The sequence below is a fragment of the Triticum dicoccoides genome, chromosome 7B, assembly GCF_002162155.2.
Source record: "Triticum dicoccoides isolate Atlit2015 ecotype Zavitan chromosome 7B, WEW_v2.0, whole genome shotgun sequence".
In the NCBI taxonomy this organism is placed as follows: Eukaryota; Viridiplantae; Streptophyta; class Magnoliopsida; order Poales; family Poaceae; genus Triticum; species Triticum dicoccoides.
This window is the reverse complement of record NC_041393.1, coordinates 576,196,346-576,216,946: the sequence shown is the minus strand read 5'-3', so window position 1 is coordinate 576,216,946 and position 20,601 is coordinate 576,196,346. Positions and strand designations below refer to the sequence as shown.

General features: G+C 47.7%; 1 protein-coding gene across 1 annotated transcript; it reads left to right on the top strand.

Moving 5' to 3' along the window:
- The first annotated feature begins 5,542 nt into the window (after positions 1–5,542).
- Positions 5,543–14,739, top strand: LOC119339137. The gene is made up of 3 exons (XM_037611289.1): positions 5,543–5,896; positions 6,875–6,974; positions 14,157–14,739. The coding sequence occupies exons 1-3, from the start codon at positions 5,543–5,545 to the stop codon at positions 14,471–14,473; spliced, it is 771 nt and encodes a 256-aa protein (XP_037467186.1). The 3' UTR covers positions 14,474–14,739.
- The last annotated feature ends 5,862 nt before the right edge of the window (positions 14,740–20,601 follow it).

Below are 20,601 nucleotides of genomic sequence, written 5' to 3'. Positions count from 1 at the left end.
ACCCACCAGCTATATCTTCACACGCAAGGAAGTGCCTCCTTATTACGCACAAAAAAAATGAATACTCCCCCTATTAGCTGGGACCCAGTATAGTGGCAGGCTGGCTTGTGGGCCTACTAAGTTGACGAGGACGGAGGGCTTTGTCAACTTAGTTAATATGCACGATTCTAGCTCCAGTGACCGTACAATGTCCATCCAACGGCCGTAGTGCTTCTTCAACCTCTGGTCTTGTTGCTCCAGCCGCCCAAACCAGCGCTGGTTGTGCCTTGTGCTCCTGCCTCCCGTGGCCGGTTGCGATGCGGCGGAGGCCTCACCGCCCCTACTACTCCCACCACTGGCCAGGCCATCCCTCTACTCACCCACACCCCTGTTATTCTGCGGTGATGGCAGCCTCACACTGCAGCGAACTAGTGAACCCTCGTACTCCTCTACACGTGGGCATCCACTGCCGCGTCTTCCCCGGCTCCGCGTCGTCCCCTTCCTAGGCCTCGCCGTCGTCCACCGCCCTGGTGCTCTCGGCGCGGCGTGGTCAACGTGGTCAAGGAACGGCTTCCATCGGACGTGGACTATACGTGGAGAGGCTGACAGCTGGGTCCACGGCCGCAGCAAGGAAGTGCCTCCTTATTACGCGCAAAATAATTATTCCTCCACCTGACAACGGGGACCCACCAGACGGGCCACCGTATTTCATGAAAAAAACATTTCCCCCTGACTGCTGGGACCCACCAGCTACATCTTCACACGCAAGGAAGTGCGTCCGGGCAAAAAAAAACGATTCGCCCCCCTGACTGCTGGGACCCACCAGCTACATCTTCGCACGCAAGGAAGTGCATGACAGTCGGGACCCACCTGGTCGAAGCGTACGTAGCGTTGTCATTCTGGTCGCGAACGTGTACGTACATATATACTGGTCGATGTAGAGGCGCGCATGTGTCATAGTAGAGGCGCGTACATGTCGTAGTAGAGGCGCGCACATAGCCTGTACATGTACGTACAACGGTCAGGGTGCAAGAAAGAAAATATGGCCACGTATGTGTATAGACGGGCGGGGTCTCAAACGCCTACTCGCGCATACGTACGGCCAGGGCTCGTGTACATGGCTGGGTTGGAACGGAGAAACAGTGTCGTCGTCGTGTTCATGGGGAGCCAACCGGCTGGGTCGGAACGGAATGCGTGGTCGTGTTCATCGGGAGGGCTTGGACGGAACATGCGATGGAAACGAGGCCTGGCGTACTGCAGAACGGAGGAAACGGCCTTGTGTTCGACCGGCCATGTTCAAAACGGGATCCTGTTCATCGGGAGGGGTGTGGCATACCGCAAAACAGAGGAAACGAACTTCCTACGGTCGAAACGGGGGTCCTGTTGATCGGGAGGGGTGTGGCGTACCGCAAAACGGATGAAACGGACCTCCTACAGTCGAAACGGGGGTCATGTTGATCGGGAGGGATGTGGCGTACCGCAAAATGGACGAAACGGACTTGTGTTGGAGCGCTAGGTCGAAACAGGGGTCCTGTTCATCGGGAGGGGTGTGGCGTACCGCAAAACGGGACTCCACGGGATACTGTTCATCTCCACCGTCGACCTCCTCCAGCCTCCATGGGCTATCGTCGACCTCCTCCAGCCTCCACGGGCTCCTGTCCATCCAGCCTCCACCGTGCGCTACTCCACCGGCTACTGTTCAACCACCCCTCTACGGGCACCCCTCCACCATCTACTGTTCATCAAGCCCTCCACACCACGGGGTCCTGTTCATCCAGAGGCAACGCCATCGCTCACTGTTCATCTACCCCCCCCCAAACACTCACTGTTCATCCTAGAGGCAACATAGATCGGCTTCAGTTAGCAGCAGTAGCGAAGGAATCGCTCGATCGAGTTCAGTTAACAGCCATCGATCGATCGCTCGGGTTCAGTAACGCGTAGCCTATAGTGCAATCGCTCGGGTTCAGTTAGAGCCAACGCCTCGCACACACGCGCGTACGTGTACGAGAGAAACGCGCATCGCTCGGCCACCGACCTCCCACCGTAACCGGGAACTCCCCGAAATTTTCCTCGCCCTCGCTTCTACCACGGTTTTTTTCATCATGGACGGCCCAAAGAATGTCATGCAGATGCGTCTCCGGCCCGCCCAGGACGAAAAGCCCATTTTCTGTCATGATTTTTTGTCATAGAAGTAGGAGCCCACCACATCTATGATGATACCGGGTTTTGTCACAATTATCGTCATAGAAGTGTCATATGTATGACAGAAAAAAATTCGTTCGGCCCAAAATGTCACGGATGTGTCTTTTTTTTGTAGTGAAGCCAAGCAATTGTTTCATACTTTTCGTGTTCTCAAACTTTTTCAACTTTCACGCAGTACATGAGCGTGAGCCATGGACATAGCACTATAGGTGGAATAGAATATAGTAGTTGTAGAGAAGACAAAAATAGGGAGATAGTCTCACATCAACTAGGCGTATCAACGGGCTATGGAGATGCCCATCAATAGATATCAATGTGAGTGAGTAGGGATTGCCATGCAACAGATGCACTAGAGCTATAATTTATGAAAACTCAAAAAGAAAAACTAAGTGGGTGTGCATCCAACTTGCTTGCTCATGAAGACCTAGGGCGATTTGAGGAAGCCCATCGTCTCATGTCTCTTTCAAATTCTCCTTTGAATGCAAATTCAAATGCTAAGTGAAATTCAAAATTTGCTCAAACATGAAAACTAAAATGTTCATCATGTGCCAAATAATCCATAACTAATATTGGTAGTGAACCAACATTTTTGCAAAGTGTTTAAGTGCACTAAACTATTTAAAACAGTGGCTAAAACAATAGATTAAATGCCTTTTTAATTTATAAAAAATGCAAACTATCTCAAAAGCCTCACAATCTTTTTGTGGCAGTGCCAATTATTGCAATGTAATTATGTGGCCAAGTCCCACATTTTACATAATCCTTTTGGCAGCTCAAATATTGCAAAGCATTTTTCTAGCAAAAGAAAGGAAAAAGGAGAAGAGAGAAGCCCCACTTGCCCCACTGGGCTTTAGCCCACCCCAGCAAGCCAGCCCACCTTCCCTCGCGCGGCCGATCCCCTTCCTCACTGCTCCTCCGACCGGGGCGCATCCCCGCCGAACCGGGCATGCCGCCCCGTACTGCCACGTCACCGACGAGGGGATAAGGGCAGCCGCAACGCCTCGGGCTCCCTCCCCACTCGCCCACGCCACCTAGCTCTCCCTCGCTCGCTCCTCTCCTCTCTCCCTCTAGATCCATCACCATCGAGCGCCGTCGCCGTTGAGCACCGCGCTCTACCAGCGCCCATTCCTTCCTCTGAGGTGTACAGATGGTCCGCGGTGGACTGCTTCTTCCTCCTCGTCACCGGATCGAGCCCGAGGAGCGCCACCGTCGTCACTTGCATCTTCTTCCCCAACAGCGGCCACCGCTATGCCGCTGTTTGATCTGCCTCGAATCTGCAGCTACTAAACCCCCAAGGGCCACCGTGTGTGCCGCTCGGTGAGCCCCTCATCTTCTTCCCTCGCTCCCCTGGCCTCTTGTGCTCCCGTAGCCACCGCATCGCCATGGCCAAGCTCGGCTCCGCCGAGCAGCTGGCCGCCGTCTGTAGTCATTGCCAAGGCCGGGAAAGCACGGCAACGAATATCCGTGTCCACGGTAACATGACAACTTGGAGTTGTATTCCGACCTCTGACAACTAGGACTGGCTGCTTAATAAAACACACCCCTTACAATTTCCAGATACAACCCAGTGATTGCTCTTCCACAGGGTGACGAGGAGAGGATCGCCGGGTAGGATGTATGTTGTACGATGAAACTTGATACTATACTTGCTACTCTCTTCTATATGCTTCAAGACGGAGGCTACCAGAAGCGTAATCATCGATAGGGCTAGCTTCTCCCCCTCTTATTCTGTCATTCTGCAGTTTAGTCCACATATACTACCCCTCCCATTAATACCAATGCATATGTAGTTTGGATCTGATGTCAGTCTTGCGAGTACTTTGGATCAGTACTCACAGTTGCTTTGGTACTTCTTTTTTCCTATTCCTAGTTATTGCGATCATATGATGGAGCACAGGAGCCAGAGGATCCCGAGGATGATTCTACGTGGAGTTTGACTTCGAGGAGTAGTTAGGAGGTCCCAGGCAGGAGGCCTTGCCTTTTCAATCGTTGCTATTTTTGTGTTAGCCATCTTATGTCACCTTGTTTAACTTTATGTCTGTACTCAGATATTGTTGCTTCCGCTGACTTGTTTGTGTCGAGCTTATGTATTCGAGCCCTTGAAGCCCCTGACTTGTAATATGAAACTTGTATGACTTTTATTGTGTTTAAAGTTGTGTTGTGATATCTTCTCGGAAGTCTATGATCTTGATCGTACACGTTTGCGTAATTAGTGTACGTTTGAATCCGGGCGCCATAGCTAGTCACACAATTAATGCGTACATAATAACACCTAATATATGCACGCAATTAATATCCTACCTAATTTCAAAGTAATTGCAATTTCATAAATATTTGTTGATGTAACTATTAAATGCATATTATTATTATGGTAAAGGATAATGAAATGTTGTTTTTTTAACATCAGTACAGACACAAGCGCTTATATATATGCGCATACACCTGCCTCTATGAACGCACACAGGCACACCTTATGAGCATGTCCGAGAAACTGAGCCGACATATCATCTTAAGATTTTACGAAGTCGCCATAGGCGCCTCGTAGTCGACGGGATCGTCTTCTATTACTGAATGCGTATCGCCAGAAATCCTGAAATAAATCCAAAATAAATGCGAGCACCAGAACTTGAACCTTGCTGGGCTGGGGATACCACTGTCCACCTAACCATCCAACCGCATGGTGGCTCGCGAAGAATGAAATGTTGTTGTCCAATAAAATTTGTTCCGCGAACCAACATGTGGTTGGATGTTTAGGAGAACGGTACTATCCCCTGTCCACCAGAATTCAAGTCCCAGATGACAGTGATGCTTGCATTTTCATGGATTTATTCCAGACATTCCGGTGATGTGCGTTCGGTGGGAGGCGACATTCCCAAAAGCGTCTGGCAACTTTATCAATCTTAAGATGATGTGCCGGCTGAGTCTCTCGGAGGTGCTCATCGGAGTAAGATGTGCACGAGTGCTTTCATAAGGATGATTGTATATGCATATGTTGCGTCTACTATGTTGAGAAAACAAAATTTGTTTCCCACCCACCAATGAATGTCCCTTTTCTTAACACAGTACACAAGCAAGCGATCATATATACGCGCATATACTCACGCTTATAAATGCACACACGCACACTCTATCCCTATGAGAACCTCTAAGAGACTGAGCCGACATATCATCTTAATATTTCATGAAGTCACCGTAAACATCTCGTAGTCGTCGGGAACGTCTTATCTCACCAAACGCGCATCACCGAAAATCCTGAAATAAATTTAAAAATTAATACAAGCACCAGGACTTGAATCCGAATTGGTTAGAGATACCACTGTCCTCCTAACGTGCAAGTACAAGTTGGTTCGCACACCAGTAAATGTCGTCTGAGCGATCAAAACCCGTCGTCTCGTCGGTTTCCAGAAATGGCAAAGAGTCAAAGTTCTTTCCATCTCTTCCCAGAAACCCCAGTTCCCTCCTCGCCCTCAGCGCCTCCTCCCTCCTCTCTGCCACCCGTGAGCGCCCCGCTGATCAGAAAAGCAAAAGCCAGAGCGCAGCAGAGACCACGACGTGCAGCAGAGGAGGCGGGGCGCGGAATCGGGCTCATCGCCGTCAAACCCCGGCGGCTCCGTCGGCGGCGCCCCCGGCCCCTGGGAGGCAGGTCGAGGTGCTGCGCGGCGCGGCGACCGCCTGCTGCGAATCCCTCCTTCTCGCTCCGGAGGGGACAAAAATGGTAAGCAATTGAAATCCCTCGCCATGCTCTGTTCTGGAATGAGCCGGCGAGAGCGAGGGAAATAGGCAGTGGGCTGTGACCCGTGGTGCTGTTCGGGGCTTTCTGCTCAGGAAGAATCCCCCTTTCTCTGTTTTAGGTTTTGCCTGCTTTTGGGAGTTGGGTAGGGTAATGTTGGATTTTGAAAGGCGTTTGAGCCGATTCGAAGGAATTGCTGAAACTTTGAGGGGAGGCACTATGACTTTGTCGGATTTTAGTATCGGGAAAAAAAGTCACTTTCACGCCACTGGTTTCAGAGGGGGTATTGTTACTGGCTTTGTAAGATCATCGTGCAGTCTTATGCTTATACCACATCACTGATCTTTGAAAAAGTAAATATTAGTCCAATTGTCCTGTGGGATAGTACCCAAATAGTTAACCTTTTACTTGCACCGAACTAATATTTCGTATGGTTCATTCGAATCCTTCAGGATTGTAAGCATCGCATATTAGACTGTTTGTGAGGAACACCTGTCTAATCTAGTTACAGTTACATGTTTCTGGAGTGTACCATGGCGAAAATGGCCAATTGTTGACTGCCCTGTTGGAGTTGCGGTGAATTCATTGCATCGGTGCCCAGAGATTTGTTGCCATGAACTTGTAATTTGTGAACAAGCTCATGCCTTCAGTCTGTTGGTAAATATACATTTTTTTTGCGGGATTGTTGGTAAATATACTATGAAATGTTTAAACTTCTAAGGTAAATACGGAACAAACTGTTTCATCCAGTAACTCTGTTTAAACTTCTAAGGTACGGTGTTTAGCTGGATCATAGTCTTCTCTGTTCACATGTGGTAAATTCATCAATAGCAGTACATCATGTGCTGTCATTAAAAGGAAGTAGATGATATCTAATCATTGGCGAAATGTTGCACTTGTGTTTTGGAAATTTGACATTTTAATTTTTGCATTACTGAAGTATCTCTTATTGCTTTTCTTCAGGTTTTTTCCGCACAGGATCCTCAGACAAGTAATTGTGGAAAAGAAAGGCATGGCAAACCCATTGATGGGGAAGGCAAAAAAGTGAGCTGCAATTACTGCGGTAAGGTGGTTTGTACTTACTGAAAGATATGAAGCGTTCCTACTCCATCGAGGGAGCCGCGTGGTAGTTTATATTGATGCGTGGCCGAAGCCTGGCTTGACGTACAAGGTTATGACAGAAAGAGTTTGGGTAGAATACAAGAGAAGGAAGGAGGTTGAGATTACAACTCTATATTCTAACACCCTCCCTTAATCTCAACTAACCTAAGTTAAGATTACTCTTGAATTCTTCAAATGGTCTTGCTGGTAGTGCTTTTGTAAAACCGTCAGCCACTTGATCCTTAGAAGGAATAAATCGAATCTCAAGTTTCCTTGCCGCAACCCTTTCTCGTACAAAGTGAAAATCAATTTCTATGTGCTTTGTCCTGGCATGGAACACTGGATTTGCAGACAGATATGTTGCTCCCAAATTATCACACCATAAACATGAGATACGATTCTTCTTGATTCCCAATTCCTCAAGAAGTGATTCAACCAAAATGATCTCAGCAGTTGCATTAGCCAAAGACTTGTATTCAGCTTCTGTACTTGAGCGTGACACAGTAGCTTGCTTTCTAGCACTCCAGGAGATAAGATTAGATCCAAAGAACACTGCAAAACCTCCAGTTGATCTTCTGTCATCACTACATCCTGCCCAGTCAGCATCAGAGAATGCACTCACAAGAGAAGAATTAGACCGTTTGAAATGAAGTCCTATTCCCATAGTATGTTTCACATATCTCACAATCCTCTTGACAGCTGACCAATGTGCAGAAGTAGGTGCATGAAGATATTGACAAACCTTGTTGACAGCAAATGAGATATCTGGACGTGTGAGAGTTAAATATTGTAGTGCTCCCACAGTACTCCTATACCTTGTACTCTCCTCCTCTTGAAGTGGCTCACCCTCATATGCTGAGAGACTTTCTGAGGAGGATAAAGGTGTAGGCATTGGCTTGCAATTTTTCATCCCCATGCGAAACAGAAGCTCAAGAATATATTTTTCCTGATTTAACACAATACCATCTTGAGTTTTCTTGACTTCAATACCCAAGAAGAAATGCAAATCACCTAGGTCCTTCAAGGCAAACTCTGAGCTCAAATCATGCAAAAGAGCATTAGTAGCATTTTGTGAAGAACTTGCAACTATGATATCATCAACATATATAAGCACAAAAATGACTACTCCTGCCTTGTTATAAATAAACAAGGATGTGTCAGCCTTGGAAGCAACAAAGCCAAGATATTTTAACTGTGAGCTCAATCTGGAATACCATGCTCTGGGTGCTTGCTTTAGACCATAGAGTGCTTTATCAAGCTTGCAGACATACTGTGGCAATTTCTTACTCTCATACCCAGGTGGTTGTCTCATAAACACTTCCTCTTCTAGAACACCGTGCAGAAACGCATTCTGTACATCTAGCTGCCTTAAACTCCATCCTCTGGATACAGCAATGGCTATCACAAGTCTGATAGTTGCAGCTTTCACAACGGGACTAAAGGTGTCCTCATAGTCAATGCCATAACGTTGCTTAAAGCCCTTTGCCACTAGACGTGCCTTATATCTGTCAATGGAGCCATCTGCCTTCTTCTTAATTCTATATACCCATTTGCAATCAATAATATTTTTACCTCTCTGATTTGGTACAAGATGCCAAGTCTTATTCCTCATGAGCGCAGAATACTCCTCATCCATTGCCTTTTTCCATTTAGGATCATCAAGTGCATTCTTCAACGATGTTGGTTCTCCTGAAATACACAACATTCCATATGGTATAGTTCCATCTTTCCTAATTTTAGGATTCCGTATACCTTTTTGTAGCCGGGTCATAACACGTGAAGAAACCTCTCGCTGCACCGCTGGTATACTTGCCACAGAAGATCCAGGAGAATCTGCTGATGCAGTGGACTGATTTGTCGTCATATGCGCAGGGGATCCTGTGGCTTCTGGTGTGGCTGCCCCTTCTGCAGGCACTGGCGCAGAGGATCCGCCACCCGACCGCGACTGGAGGCGCGCGTGGTGCGGGGAGGATCTGGTCCCGCCGCTGGTCCCGCCTGACGCTGGCGCGCGGGGCGAGGGGGATTCGGCCCCGCTGCTGGTCCCGCCTGAAGCTGACGCGGCAGCACGGGAGTGGCCCGCCCTGGATCCAGGATTGGAGCCATCAGGGGCTTGATCCGAGGCGGATGCGGTCGCGTGATCCGAGATCTGCGCGCGTGCAAGGGTGGCAGGCACCGCCAGATCTTCTTCGTCATCTGTGCCAGCTTCGTCTCCTTCCTCAGCATGAAATATAGGATCAAAACCAGCCATATTTTTGAGATCTTGGTCATTTTGAGCACCGTTTTCTCCAGGGACCTGCACAGGCATAAGAGAAAGACCAGTACCAGCAGGAATATCATCACATTGGTTAGTACAATTGTTGTTGCCCCCATGATCAAAAGACCGAAGATGTGAAGGAAGAAGAAGAATTTCTTTGCGGAGAAGTGCACCAGCATTAGGATGAAGGGATGCAAAGGGAAACACGGACTCATCAAATACAATATCTCTGGATATATACACCCGACCAGTAGGAACATCAAGGCACTTGACCCCTTTATGCATGGGGCTATAGCCTAAAAAGACACACCGTTTTGAGCGGAAAGCGAGTTTGCGTGTGTTGTAAGGCCTAAGATTGGGCCAACAGGCACAACCAAGAATACGAAGAGATGTATAGTTGGGTGTGACACCAAGAAGTCGTGTAATGGGTGTTTCAAATTTGATAACTTTACTTGGAAGCAAGTTGATGAGATATGTAGCAGTTAAGAATGCTTCATCCCAAAATTTAAGCGGCATGGAAGCATTTGCTAACAAGGCAAGCCCCATATCAACTATGTGACGGTGCTTTCTTTCAGCGGATCCATTTTGTTGGTGAGCATGAGGACAAGATACATGGTGTGATATGCCAAGCTTTTGAAAGAAAGAATTTAGTTTTTCATACTCACCACCCCAGTCACTTTGCATAGCAATGATTTTAGAGTTCAGTTTGCGTTCAACAAGATTTTGGAAATTGAGGAAAACTTGGAATACATCAGATCGTTTTTTCAACAGATAAATCCAAGTAAATTTACTATAGTCATCAATAAAACTTACATAATAGGAAAATCTACCAACTGAAATAGGAGCTGACCCCCATACATCTGAAAAGATAAGTTGTAAAGGGGCAGTAGACACACTAGTAGAAATTGGGTAAGGTAATTGATGACTTTTTGCTTGTTGACACGGATCACAAACTGACTCACTACTAGGCTCATAAGAGAGTTTATTTTTGCTAAGAACATATCTAACTATGACTGAAGATGGATGACCTAAACGACTATGCCACCTTGATGTAGATAGCTTGGTGACAATATTTTCTTGTTTATTGGACCATGAAGATGATGATGATGATAATGATATGAGTGGGTAGAGTCCTCCCACGCACCGTCCTCTAAGAATGACTCTCCTTGTTTTTTCAAGTCCTTAACCAAGAAAAAATAAGGATAGAATTCAATAAGAACATTGTTATCAAGAGTGAATCGATGAACGGAAACAAGATTTTTAGAGGTTTGAGGAACATGCAAGACATTGGTCAAGTGTAAATTTTTCACAGGGGTTTTAACAATTGAACTACCAATGTGTGTGATATCCATACCAGAACCGCTTGCCGTGCGAATTTGGTCGCCTCCATTGTACTTCTCCCGCGTCGTCAACTTGTCAAGTTCACCTGTGATGTGGTTTGTTGCTGCACTGTCGGCGTACCAGTTGGTGTCCACGCCATAGGAGACTGCATGCACCTGCTTTTCTTCCTGGTCGTTTTCTTCATAACGCCACCAGCAAACTCGTGCACCTCCTGGATGGTGTCTGTAGCATATCTGACATTCTGAATAGTCATGCTGTTGCTCACGAGCCTGCTGTTGCTGTTGCTGTCGAGGACGGCCTCTGAATCCGCCGCCTCCATTGGAGGAAGACGACTGTCGGTCACCGCGGTCACCACGATCACCACGGCCACGGCCTCTTCCTCCACGCCCGCGAGGTCTGCCACGGGACTGGCCACGGCCTCTGTAGACCGCATTAGCGGATGAATAGAACCCGCCTGAAGATGAGTCGCCTAGCATCTCCATCCTTTGATCAAAGGCAGCAATCTGGGCAAAAAGATCGTCGGTTGTGATGATGTTTTTGACAGCGCCGATCGCCGCCACCACGGGGTCGTAGTCGCGGTCCAGTCCGGCCAGAATATAGTCCACCATCTCCGGATCAGATACGGGACGACCTGCAGCAGCTAGTTCATCCCCAAGACTTTTCATCTTCGCCATATACGCCGAGCTTGACATCGAGCCCTTCTTGGTATTGGTGATGGCGATTCTCAGATTAGTAATCCGAGACTGAGATTGTGAGGCGAAGAGATTTGTCACCGTCGTCCAGAGCTCAAAGGTGGAATCTTTCCCAACAACTTGTGCAAGAATTTCTGGAGACATGGAATTGAGAAGGTATGATAGAACCTGCTGATCTTTGGCGATCCAGGGTTTGTATAGGGGATTCGGCTCTAGGGCCGTGGTCTTGTCTGCCTTCGTGATCTCCACCATCTTGGGTGGAGCGGCATCGGTGTTGTCCAGGAGCCCCGTCACCTGCGCGCCTCGCAGGGCTGGGAGGACCTGCGTCTTCCAGAGGATGAAATTACCTCTTGCGAGCTTCTCAGACGGCGGCGATCCAAGGTTGAGGGAGACGCCGGCGGAGGAAGCCATGGAGACGATGATGTGTGGTTTCTAGGGTTTTGGATTGTGGCTAGATGTATGAGAAGAGGTGGCTCTGATTACCATGAAAGATATGAAGCGTTCCTACTCCATCGAGGGAGCCGCGTGGTAGTTTATATTGATGCGTGACCGAAGCCTGGCTTGACGTATAAGGTTATGACAGAAAGAGTTTGGGTAGAATACAAGAGAAGGAAGGAGGTTGAGATTACAACTCTATATTCTAACACTTACAACCGTCTAGAGCAACATGTAGCAGGCATCAGGGGCAATGTTCGTCCATGCAACCAAGTACCGGACAGTGTCAGGACAAGCTTAAGGAGTTCACTTGTGGATCGCAAGAAAGATCGGATGCCGGGAAAAACGAAGAGACTGAAGCATGAACATGATGAGGTTCCTCACACAAGCCCAGCCCTTCCATCTCCTCAAGTCCAGCAACCACAGCTACAACAAACTGTGTCCAATAACCACTGCTTTCTTCATTATGCACCGGATCTGACGCAGCCCAAGGAAATCACATATAGTTCTTGTCAACTGAAACCCAAGGTTGAGAAAAGTGATTACTTCGATTCTGCGTCAGCAACAATAGGCAAGTTCTTCTCCGAAGCTGGACCTGAGCCTGGTGTTCTCCATTCATCATCTTTGAGGGAGATGGTTGTGTTTCCCCATGGGCCTGGGTTGTAATGCCTACGTACGAAGCTGTTCTGCAGGAGCAACTAATAGAAACTGAGAACCGCACAAAGGAACTCAAGCAAGAGTGGCAAACAAGTGGCTGCACTGTAATTGTGGATAGTTGGAAGAGCAAGTGTGACAAAAGCTTCGTAAGTGTCCTGGTGCACTGCAGCAAAGGTACGCTGTTCCTCAGATCCATTGACGTCTCTGAAATCACTGAGGACTTGGATGAGCTAGAATCAATGCTTTCTCGCGTGGTTGATGATGTTGGTGCCCATAACATTGTTCAGATTGTCATGAATGACGTGTCACCCCATATGCAGATGGCACGGCAGTATGTGCTAAATAAATATGACAGTTTTTTCTTCGTGCTATGTGCTGATCATTGCATCAACCTTCTGCTTGAGAAAATAGCAGTGCTCGAGCATGTCAGTGAAGTCCTAATGAAGGCAAGGGAAATTACATGGTTTTTATATGGCCATGCACTGCCAATGAAACTGAAAGGAAGATATGTTCAGGAGGAGATTTTGAGCAGTTCTTATCTGAGATTTGTGGCAGTGTTCATCACATTAGAGAGGTTAGTTTCTGCAAGAGTAGGTCTGGTGCAGATGTTCAGCTCGCCTGAATGGGTTCCCTCTGGTTGGACTTGTCTTGATTTGTTCGAGCGTATCCAGAGCATAGTAAAGACAGATGATGCATTCTGGCATGCTGCTGCAGAAGTCGTGAAGGTTACAAACCCACTTGTCAGTGTGTTGTATAAACTAGAATCTGATATCTGTCCGATGGGTATCTTGTATGAAGCCATGGATCGAGCAAAAGAAGAGATATCTCTCAATATCGGAGATGAAAGTGACTCTTATTGGTGTATGATTGACAGGATATGGGATGGTTACTTGCATAGTCCTCTCCATGCTGCTGGTCAGATGCTAAACCCAAGGATCTTTTACACAGCTGGATTCCAGCCTGATGCTGAGATCAGCAGCGGCATCGCGGCCTGCACAATCCAACTGGGCAAGGCTCATTACAATGCCAGAAAAGCGTCTGCACAATTGGAAGTGTATGAAAAGAAGTTCGGCTATTTCGACACAGATCCAGCAATGCAGCAAATCATGGAATTACCACAAGGTAAGCTACACCCTAACCTCTTGCAAAATGACCACTCCCTAACAAACCACTGACGGTAGTGCCTTTATATCTCATATGCACTTGATTTTTTTCCAATATTTAGAGTGAGCTGGAATAGTGTCTGATGTCCTCCAGAAAATCTGATATGTGCATTTGTGCACCGTAACATACAGTGCGCCAACATATTTAGTTAGCATGTGAATATGGCACAAATATATCATGTCATAAGTGCACTTCTATTCAAAGTTCAGCTCCTCTGCATTAGCCTAACTTGTCGACATGGTTGTTTAAATAAATACTCCTGTCGTTCCATAATGTAAGACGTGCTTGCAAAAACGTCTTACATTATGGGACAGAGGGAGTAGTAGAGAAGTTAAAAGGTTTACAGATGGACGTGTAGAATGACCAACTTCTCTGCATCAGCCTAAGATTCTCAACATAGTTGCTTAGTTAGTTGCAAGTTGCAAACTGGGGTATATGGTCTGCTTAAACTGTACAGGAGCCTTCTCTTCTTCCATTTTCACTTCTACTTTCAAACCCAAACATTTTACACCCACTGAGATGATCACCATTTCATTCATCCGTTCATATCATACTACATGAATGACGCACCTTCTTACCGTGCTTCACTCGACATTCGCAGTTGAATGGTGGTCGACGCACGGAGCTCGCGTGCCCGACCTGCAGACCCTGGCGAGGCGTGTCCTGAGCCAGACGTGCTTCGGCGCCACCAGGTACAACATCGACTGGAGCCTGTCGGAGAAGCTGCACGCCGAGTGGGAGGAGATGACGCCGCCCGAGCAGGAGAGGTTCCGGCACAAGGAGTACGTCCACTACAACCGCTTCCTCGCCGGCGCCGCCCCGCTCCTGCACGGCTCCTCCGTGAAGCAGCACGACAGGGTGACCATGGTGCTGCACGACTGGATCAGACCGCAGAAACAGGCCGCTGGTTGCCACTGAGTGACTGCCTTCAGTTGATGCTTTCGCCTCTCCTCCGTTCTGTTATGTGTATGTGTGTGTATGCTGCTGTAACGGTGTGCAGCAGTGATCTGTCGGATGCTCACTAGTGGCACACCCTTGGTACTGTCGTGGTCTGTTATGTTGTTGAAACCCTGCTGAATTTCCAAGTTTGTTATGTTGTTGAAACCCTGCTGAATTTCTTGAACTCCTGCTGGATTAGCAAGTTTGTTGTGTTGTTGAAACCCTGGTGAATTTCAAAGTTATTATCAGTGTGTGTCTGACTCTGACATAAACGGTAGTATATTCTACTCTGAATTAGTTTTATCTTCAGACAGCATGTCGTGGATTAGCCTTTTCTTCAGGGTATTGTGGCTTTGCTAGAGCTTTCATGCTTGATTTTTCATGTTCACTGGGTACAGCAATCATCTCTTCTTTTGCGAAAAGGTGCAGCAATCATCTGAACATACGAACATGACGGCAAGGAGTTCTAATCTCCTACTCCCTCCGTCCGAAAATACTTGTCATCAAAACAGATAGATGTATCTAGACCTATTTTAGTTTTGGATACATTCCTTTTTGTCAATTTTGATGACAAGTATTTTCGGACGGAGGGAGTACTAATTAGCAAGCCAATCACAATTTTCAATATGGAACACATAGCTGCACCAAATCTGTCCCCTCTCGCTTAGAACTTAGAAGCAAGCTTCCAGCAGACAGCAGCAACAAAGGGCGGCCATGCTGTCACACAAAGAGAGAGAGAGAGAGAGAGAGCATGTCAGCAAGCTGGTGTCGCAGTCACTACACTCGTATTTCTGCAAGTTCCATATGTACTGTAGTAGATAAATCAGTGTAGCTCCGAACAAGAGAAAAATGGAGTACGACACTTCCAGGCATGCTTTGACCTCTGAATTCTGTGGTAACTAAGTTTTGGATAGAAAAAGTCCATTTTACTACCCTAAATAAAGTGGGTGGTTCAATTTACACCCTGGTTTATTTTTCTGCTTTTTTTACCCACAAATAAACCCAAACCGAACAAAACACCCCCCCTCCCCCGGCTGGTTTTTTCTCCACCCGCTGCTGATGTGGCACTAGTCAACGGCAGTTTTGACCAAGGTGGGGCCCCTTGTCAGGTTTCTCTCTCTCTCTCTCTCTCTCCAGGTCGGATAGAGCTGCCGCTGCACCCGCTGGCGAGCAGAGCAGGGCCAGGCGGGGTCGGTAGGAGGCGGTGGCGCGCGGGTCGAGGTGGTTGTGGCAACCACCGGCCGTGGGTACTCGGGGCGGGCTCGCGCGGCGGCGGAATGGCATGGCCGGCGGGGACGACGAAGCGGCGGCGGCGCGGGGGCAGGGCGATCCACGACGGCGCGGGACGGGGCTCCTCTGGCAGGACGCCGACGCGATGGCGGGGAGAGGGCGACGGCTCCTGGGCGACACGGTGAGGGAGGTGGGGCGCGAGTGACTCGGGCCCGATCAGCCCAGCGCGAGCTCCTTCGGGCGGCGGCGGATCCGACCGACCGAGAGAGAGAGAGAGAGAGAGAGAGAGAGAGAGAGAGAGAGAGAGAGGTGAGAGAAACCTGACAAGGGGACCCCACCCAGGTCAAAACCGTCGTTGACTAGTGCCAAATCAGCAGCGGGTGGAGAAAAACCAGCCAGGGGGTGTTTTGTCTGGTTTGGGTTTGTTTGGGGGTAAAAGAAGCAGAAAAATAGACCCGGGGTAAAGTAAACCACTCATTTTATTCAGATAGTAAAATTGACTTTTTTCTTTTGAATAAATTGCTCTGGAAATATGAAAAGGTCTTAGAAAACGTTGACCTTCAGCTAGTGTCATTTCAATAGACGGTCTAACTGCCTATTTTTATTTACCATTTACGAATCATAAATATCTTTCCACACCAGAAGGCCTAGCGTGGCAGGCAGCTACGAGTTTGGCTGAGGCAACCACTCCTAGTGACAGGCACATCATAACGGCATCAACAACGAGTCACGAGGCGAGGGATGCGGGGCCGACGTCAGCCACCAACGAACCCAACCCACTCCTTCCCTCCCGGCCACACAAAACACTGGCCCCTCCAACATCTAGTCCGACGCCGACAACCCACCAGCGACGGCGAGCTCAATCTGGCTTCAGTACAGAGATCTAATGCGATACGAGCACCGAGGCGAAGGACGCCTTGGGAAACTGAGAAGAGGAAGGAGGTGGGGCTCAATCTTACTATCCCTCCATGAAGGAGGGGGCGCTTTTAACAACAATAGTTTCTTTCTCCTTTGGTGCTTCTTTTGCAGGTTTTGAAAATGAAGAAGATCAAGAAGATCTTGAAGATTTATATATATTTAAATATGATAGAAAATAGATAGATGTACTATAGTTCATTATTTTTGTAAGAATTTGTAATGGTTTTTAAAAGGAAACTTTGTCATTCGGAATTAATGCATAGAATTCATATCGGATCCGAGCTGGGCATAACGGCTCCCTCCTCCTCCCTTTCCTCCTCCCAACCGCCTCTCCCTCACCACCTCCCCACCACCTCCAATGGAGATCTCTAGTTCTACCCTCGGTGGACGGTCTTCTACATTGGGCTTTTGCTCCGAGCCTTGCCCTAGTAGATCAGGCGAGACGCAAGTTTGGCTCAACGGTTCACTTTTCCCCTTCTCGGGATTTCAAGGAGTTCCTTTTGGTTGTCATGTTCACCTCAGCCTTCTTCCCTCTCTCAGTGGACTCAGTTGGCATTGCTCTATAATGCTGCATCGATGGCTTAAGCTCTGGTTTTAAGGTTGTTCAAATCAATTCTCGTTCATTCAGACTCTCTGTGGCCAATAACAAAGTGGGGCATTTCATATATGGTTTGGAAGAGTGTATTTGGCCGGATTTTGTGTGTCACTTTCATCTATACAATGACCGGTTTACTCGAGCTCCCATCTCTGATTCTTGTTGGCATGCTGATGAGGAATTGTTAGACATCTCTACGAGAGACCCTATAGCGGTCAAAACTCATTTGGGTTCTCCTCCAAAGAATTCTACTTTGGTCTCCACGTCGGCTCATGTCCTAAGCAAATTTCAGCTTGCTTGCATTGATCACATGGCTTTCTCGAACAAAAACTTTGCTGAAGCTTCCACTTCCTGCCTAAAAGACCGTAGCTCCAAGGTTCCAGATCGGTCACTCGTTCAGTCAGATTTGAATCCAGAGCCCATTAAGCGAATTATTCAAATTATTTTTCATTATTGGAGCTGTTTCTCAGGCAGGAGCAATTTGAGGGAAATCAATTAGCTGAGTATATTCTCCTAGGCAGCTTTAAATGCTCAATTAAGACCCAATATCCATCACTGTCGCAATGTTTTTTCACCTCAACGTTCAAATATGCCCCCCCCCCCATGAGACTGGCCTCCTTTGCTCGAAACTCACCACAAGGCCGACCTGGCCCAAGCCCAATATTCTGCTGAGGAAATTATGGAATTAGCCACTAATTGGGCTTCTTTATGCTCGAGATGCCTCCAATGGGTCCATAAAAAGATTTCTTGTCAAGCCAGGCTCATTTGCACTAAATGTTCAGTGCCTGACCACAAGGCAGTTAATTGTCCCATGATAATCAAGCAACAACCCAATTTTGGTCAAATATTTGCTGACCCCGGGGATCACCTCAATCACAATGGCATTTTGGCACCTACGGTTCCCTCTCACCGTAAACAGAAGCTGCGTCCTAAAGTGAGATGCACGACGTGTGGATTCTATGGACACGTGGATCGATCCTGCTTGCGTAGGATCAGAGAGAATAGATGGGTATGGGTCCTGAAATCACCTCCTATTGACAATCCTACCCCTCACGCTCCGTCTTCCACCTCGATTGCCCAAACGTCCCCCTCCTACTCCACTCCAACCCCCCCCCCCTCTCACAATGGTGTCCTAACTGCCACTGCCACCATTGTTGCCACCCCAGCCCCATCCTCTGCCATGGAGAACTACCCAATTAACCCCGTGCCCTTCCTGCCACCGAGCTTTGCGGTGGAGCCAGGGCTAGCGGATCGTTTGGTGCGGTTGGGCATGGTGGTCGGACCTATCGCGCCGCTCAACCACGATTTCCTGGCCATAGCTGAAGCAAGTCACTACGTTCTGCTCCACCGTCGGGCCGCCATTCGTATGATGGTCGAAGGTTTGCTTCATGAAGCCCAACTTTTCACTACTGAATCCAGTGACCATTCGTTCGACATAGGGGTTTTTGGTTTTGTGGATTCTTTTATGCGCGATACTGCTGTTGCCACCCCCTTGAACTTGAAGACGAGGATTTATTAATCACCTTTGTTACTCACAATGAAGCTCTGAATAGACACACCACTTCTTTCAGTCCAGAGATTTGGCTTATGTTTTTTGGTTTTCCCTACGATTACCAAACTGACTACTACATCAACAAAGCTTTGGGGGGTTATTGTTCCTTGGTTTCTTGGTACAATCCGCGACAAGATAGGCGGTTCATCCTTCTCAAAGCACGGGTGATTCGTATGAATTTGATTCCTAAGAGCTTTGTGGTCTAGCAATTGGGTGGTGTGCGTGACTGCTGGATAGTTCAGATCACAATCCTTCGTAGTAATGAGTGGAATGGATTGCTACCAGAAGTGCCTCCGGCTAGCGAGGAACCACCACCCCCTGGCGGTAATCCACACCCACAGTTTGGTCCAGATCTTACTGCTGAACAGTTGTATCAACAACAAGTTCATAACTGGTAGTTCAAAATGCGGCACCCCCAATGGTGCTCAACATAACAATGCTACTCCCAATGATGGTCCTGCTCCGGATGCGGGCTATGGAGCCTGTCCTGAACCCCCTGCTCCTCCCATGCCACCTCATCTAGTGAATTACCAGGTATGGCTTGCAGCTCAAGGTCTCACTATTTTGCATGGAATTATGCCTGGTAACAATATCTCTGACAACCCAATGCAAGCCTGAAATGATTCTATTACAGTTTTTGATGATAGTACTTATGCACAATCAAACTTGGTCATTGTTCCTCTCCATGATCAAGGTTCAGCTACTACATCCCAGCCCAGCCAGATGATCCAATCTACTGAAGAAATGTTAACTATCTTGGTGGATATTCATAGCCAAGGTATGCGGTTTGGTCTTTCTGCTCAGGGAGATGCTTTGTTATCCATCATGTTGTCAGATCCAATACCCTTAGCGGCTCAATAATGTCTTGCTTGATGCTCTTCGCCCACTAATTGATTCGATGGGACCCTGGTCTATCGGCTATGGTTTTAGGCAGGATAGTTATCACATTGAGGTTCAGGTTTTGGCTGCTCCTGATGGTCCGCAGTTTAACCAGATTGCCCTCCCAACACTTGTGATGGAGTCCTTAGTGATCATCGAGGAGATTGATGATGGCCTGGATATTGTCTCTGATAGGATGATTGGTCCTCAACCAGTGAATGTGGAGACCTTTGAGATATCTGAAACTTATATCACTCCTGCTGTTGTTGATACTGAATCATCTCTGACTGGTCTGGTGGCCGGACACTCTGAAACCTAGGCAGGTTTGTTGCAATCCACGACTGTGGTAATCTCTTAGTCTACTCTCATTGACAGCTCTACTGCTAGCAAGCGTAAGGAGAAGTTGTCGGCCCCGGTTGACATTTCCACACTCAGGGGCAGCAACCGTTCTGACAAATATAATGGATTTCGTGCCTCTTCACTCTCTGAAGCTTGTCCTAACAAGTCCAAAGTGAAGCCCCATGTCATTCCTTCTGCTGCTACCAATACTTCCAATGTTGCTTCAGATGCAGAATGACCCAGTCCCTCCACCAGCATGCCATCACCACCATGCAAGCCATTGGCACCCAGTTATGTGCCATTCCCGAGGAGGAACTCTCCATCGTCGCGCTCACTAAAGACAAGATAGGCTCCTCTTCCTCTGCTTAAGAGCCGCGTTTGTTTTATTTTTAGTTAAATGGTACTTTTGAAGAACTGGAATGTTTTATGTTGGAATATTCGTGGACTTAATCCCTCCAAAAACAGTTAGCGCTATCGAATGCTATCCAGAATAGTGGGTGCGTGATTATATTCTTGCAAGAAACAAAAATGATGATGTTTGATGCCACCACCCTTAAGTCCCTCTACCCTAAACGCTTTGATAGATATGCATTC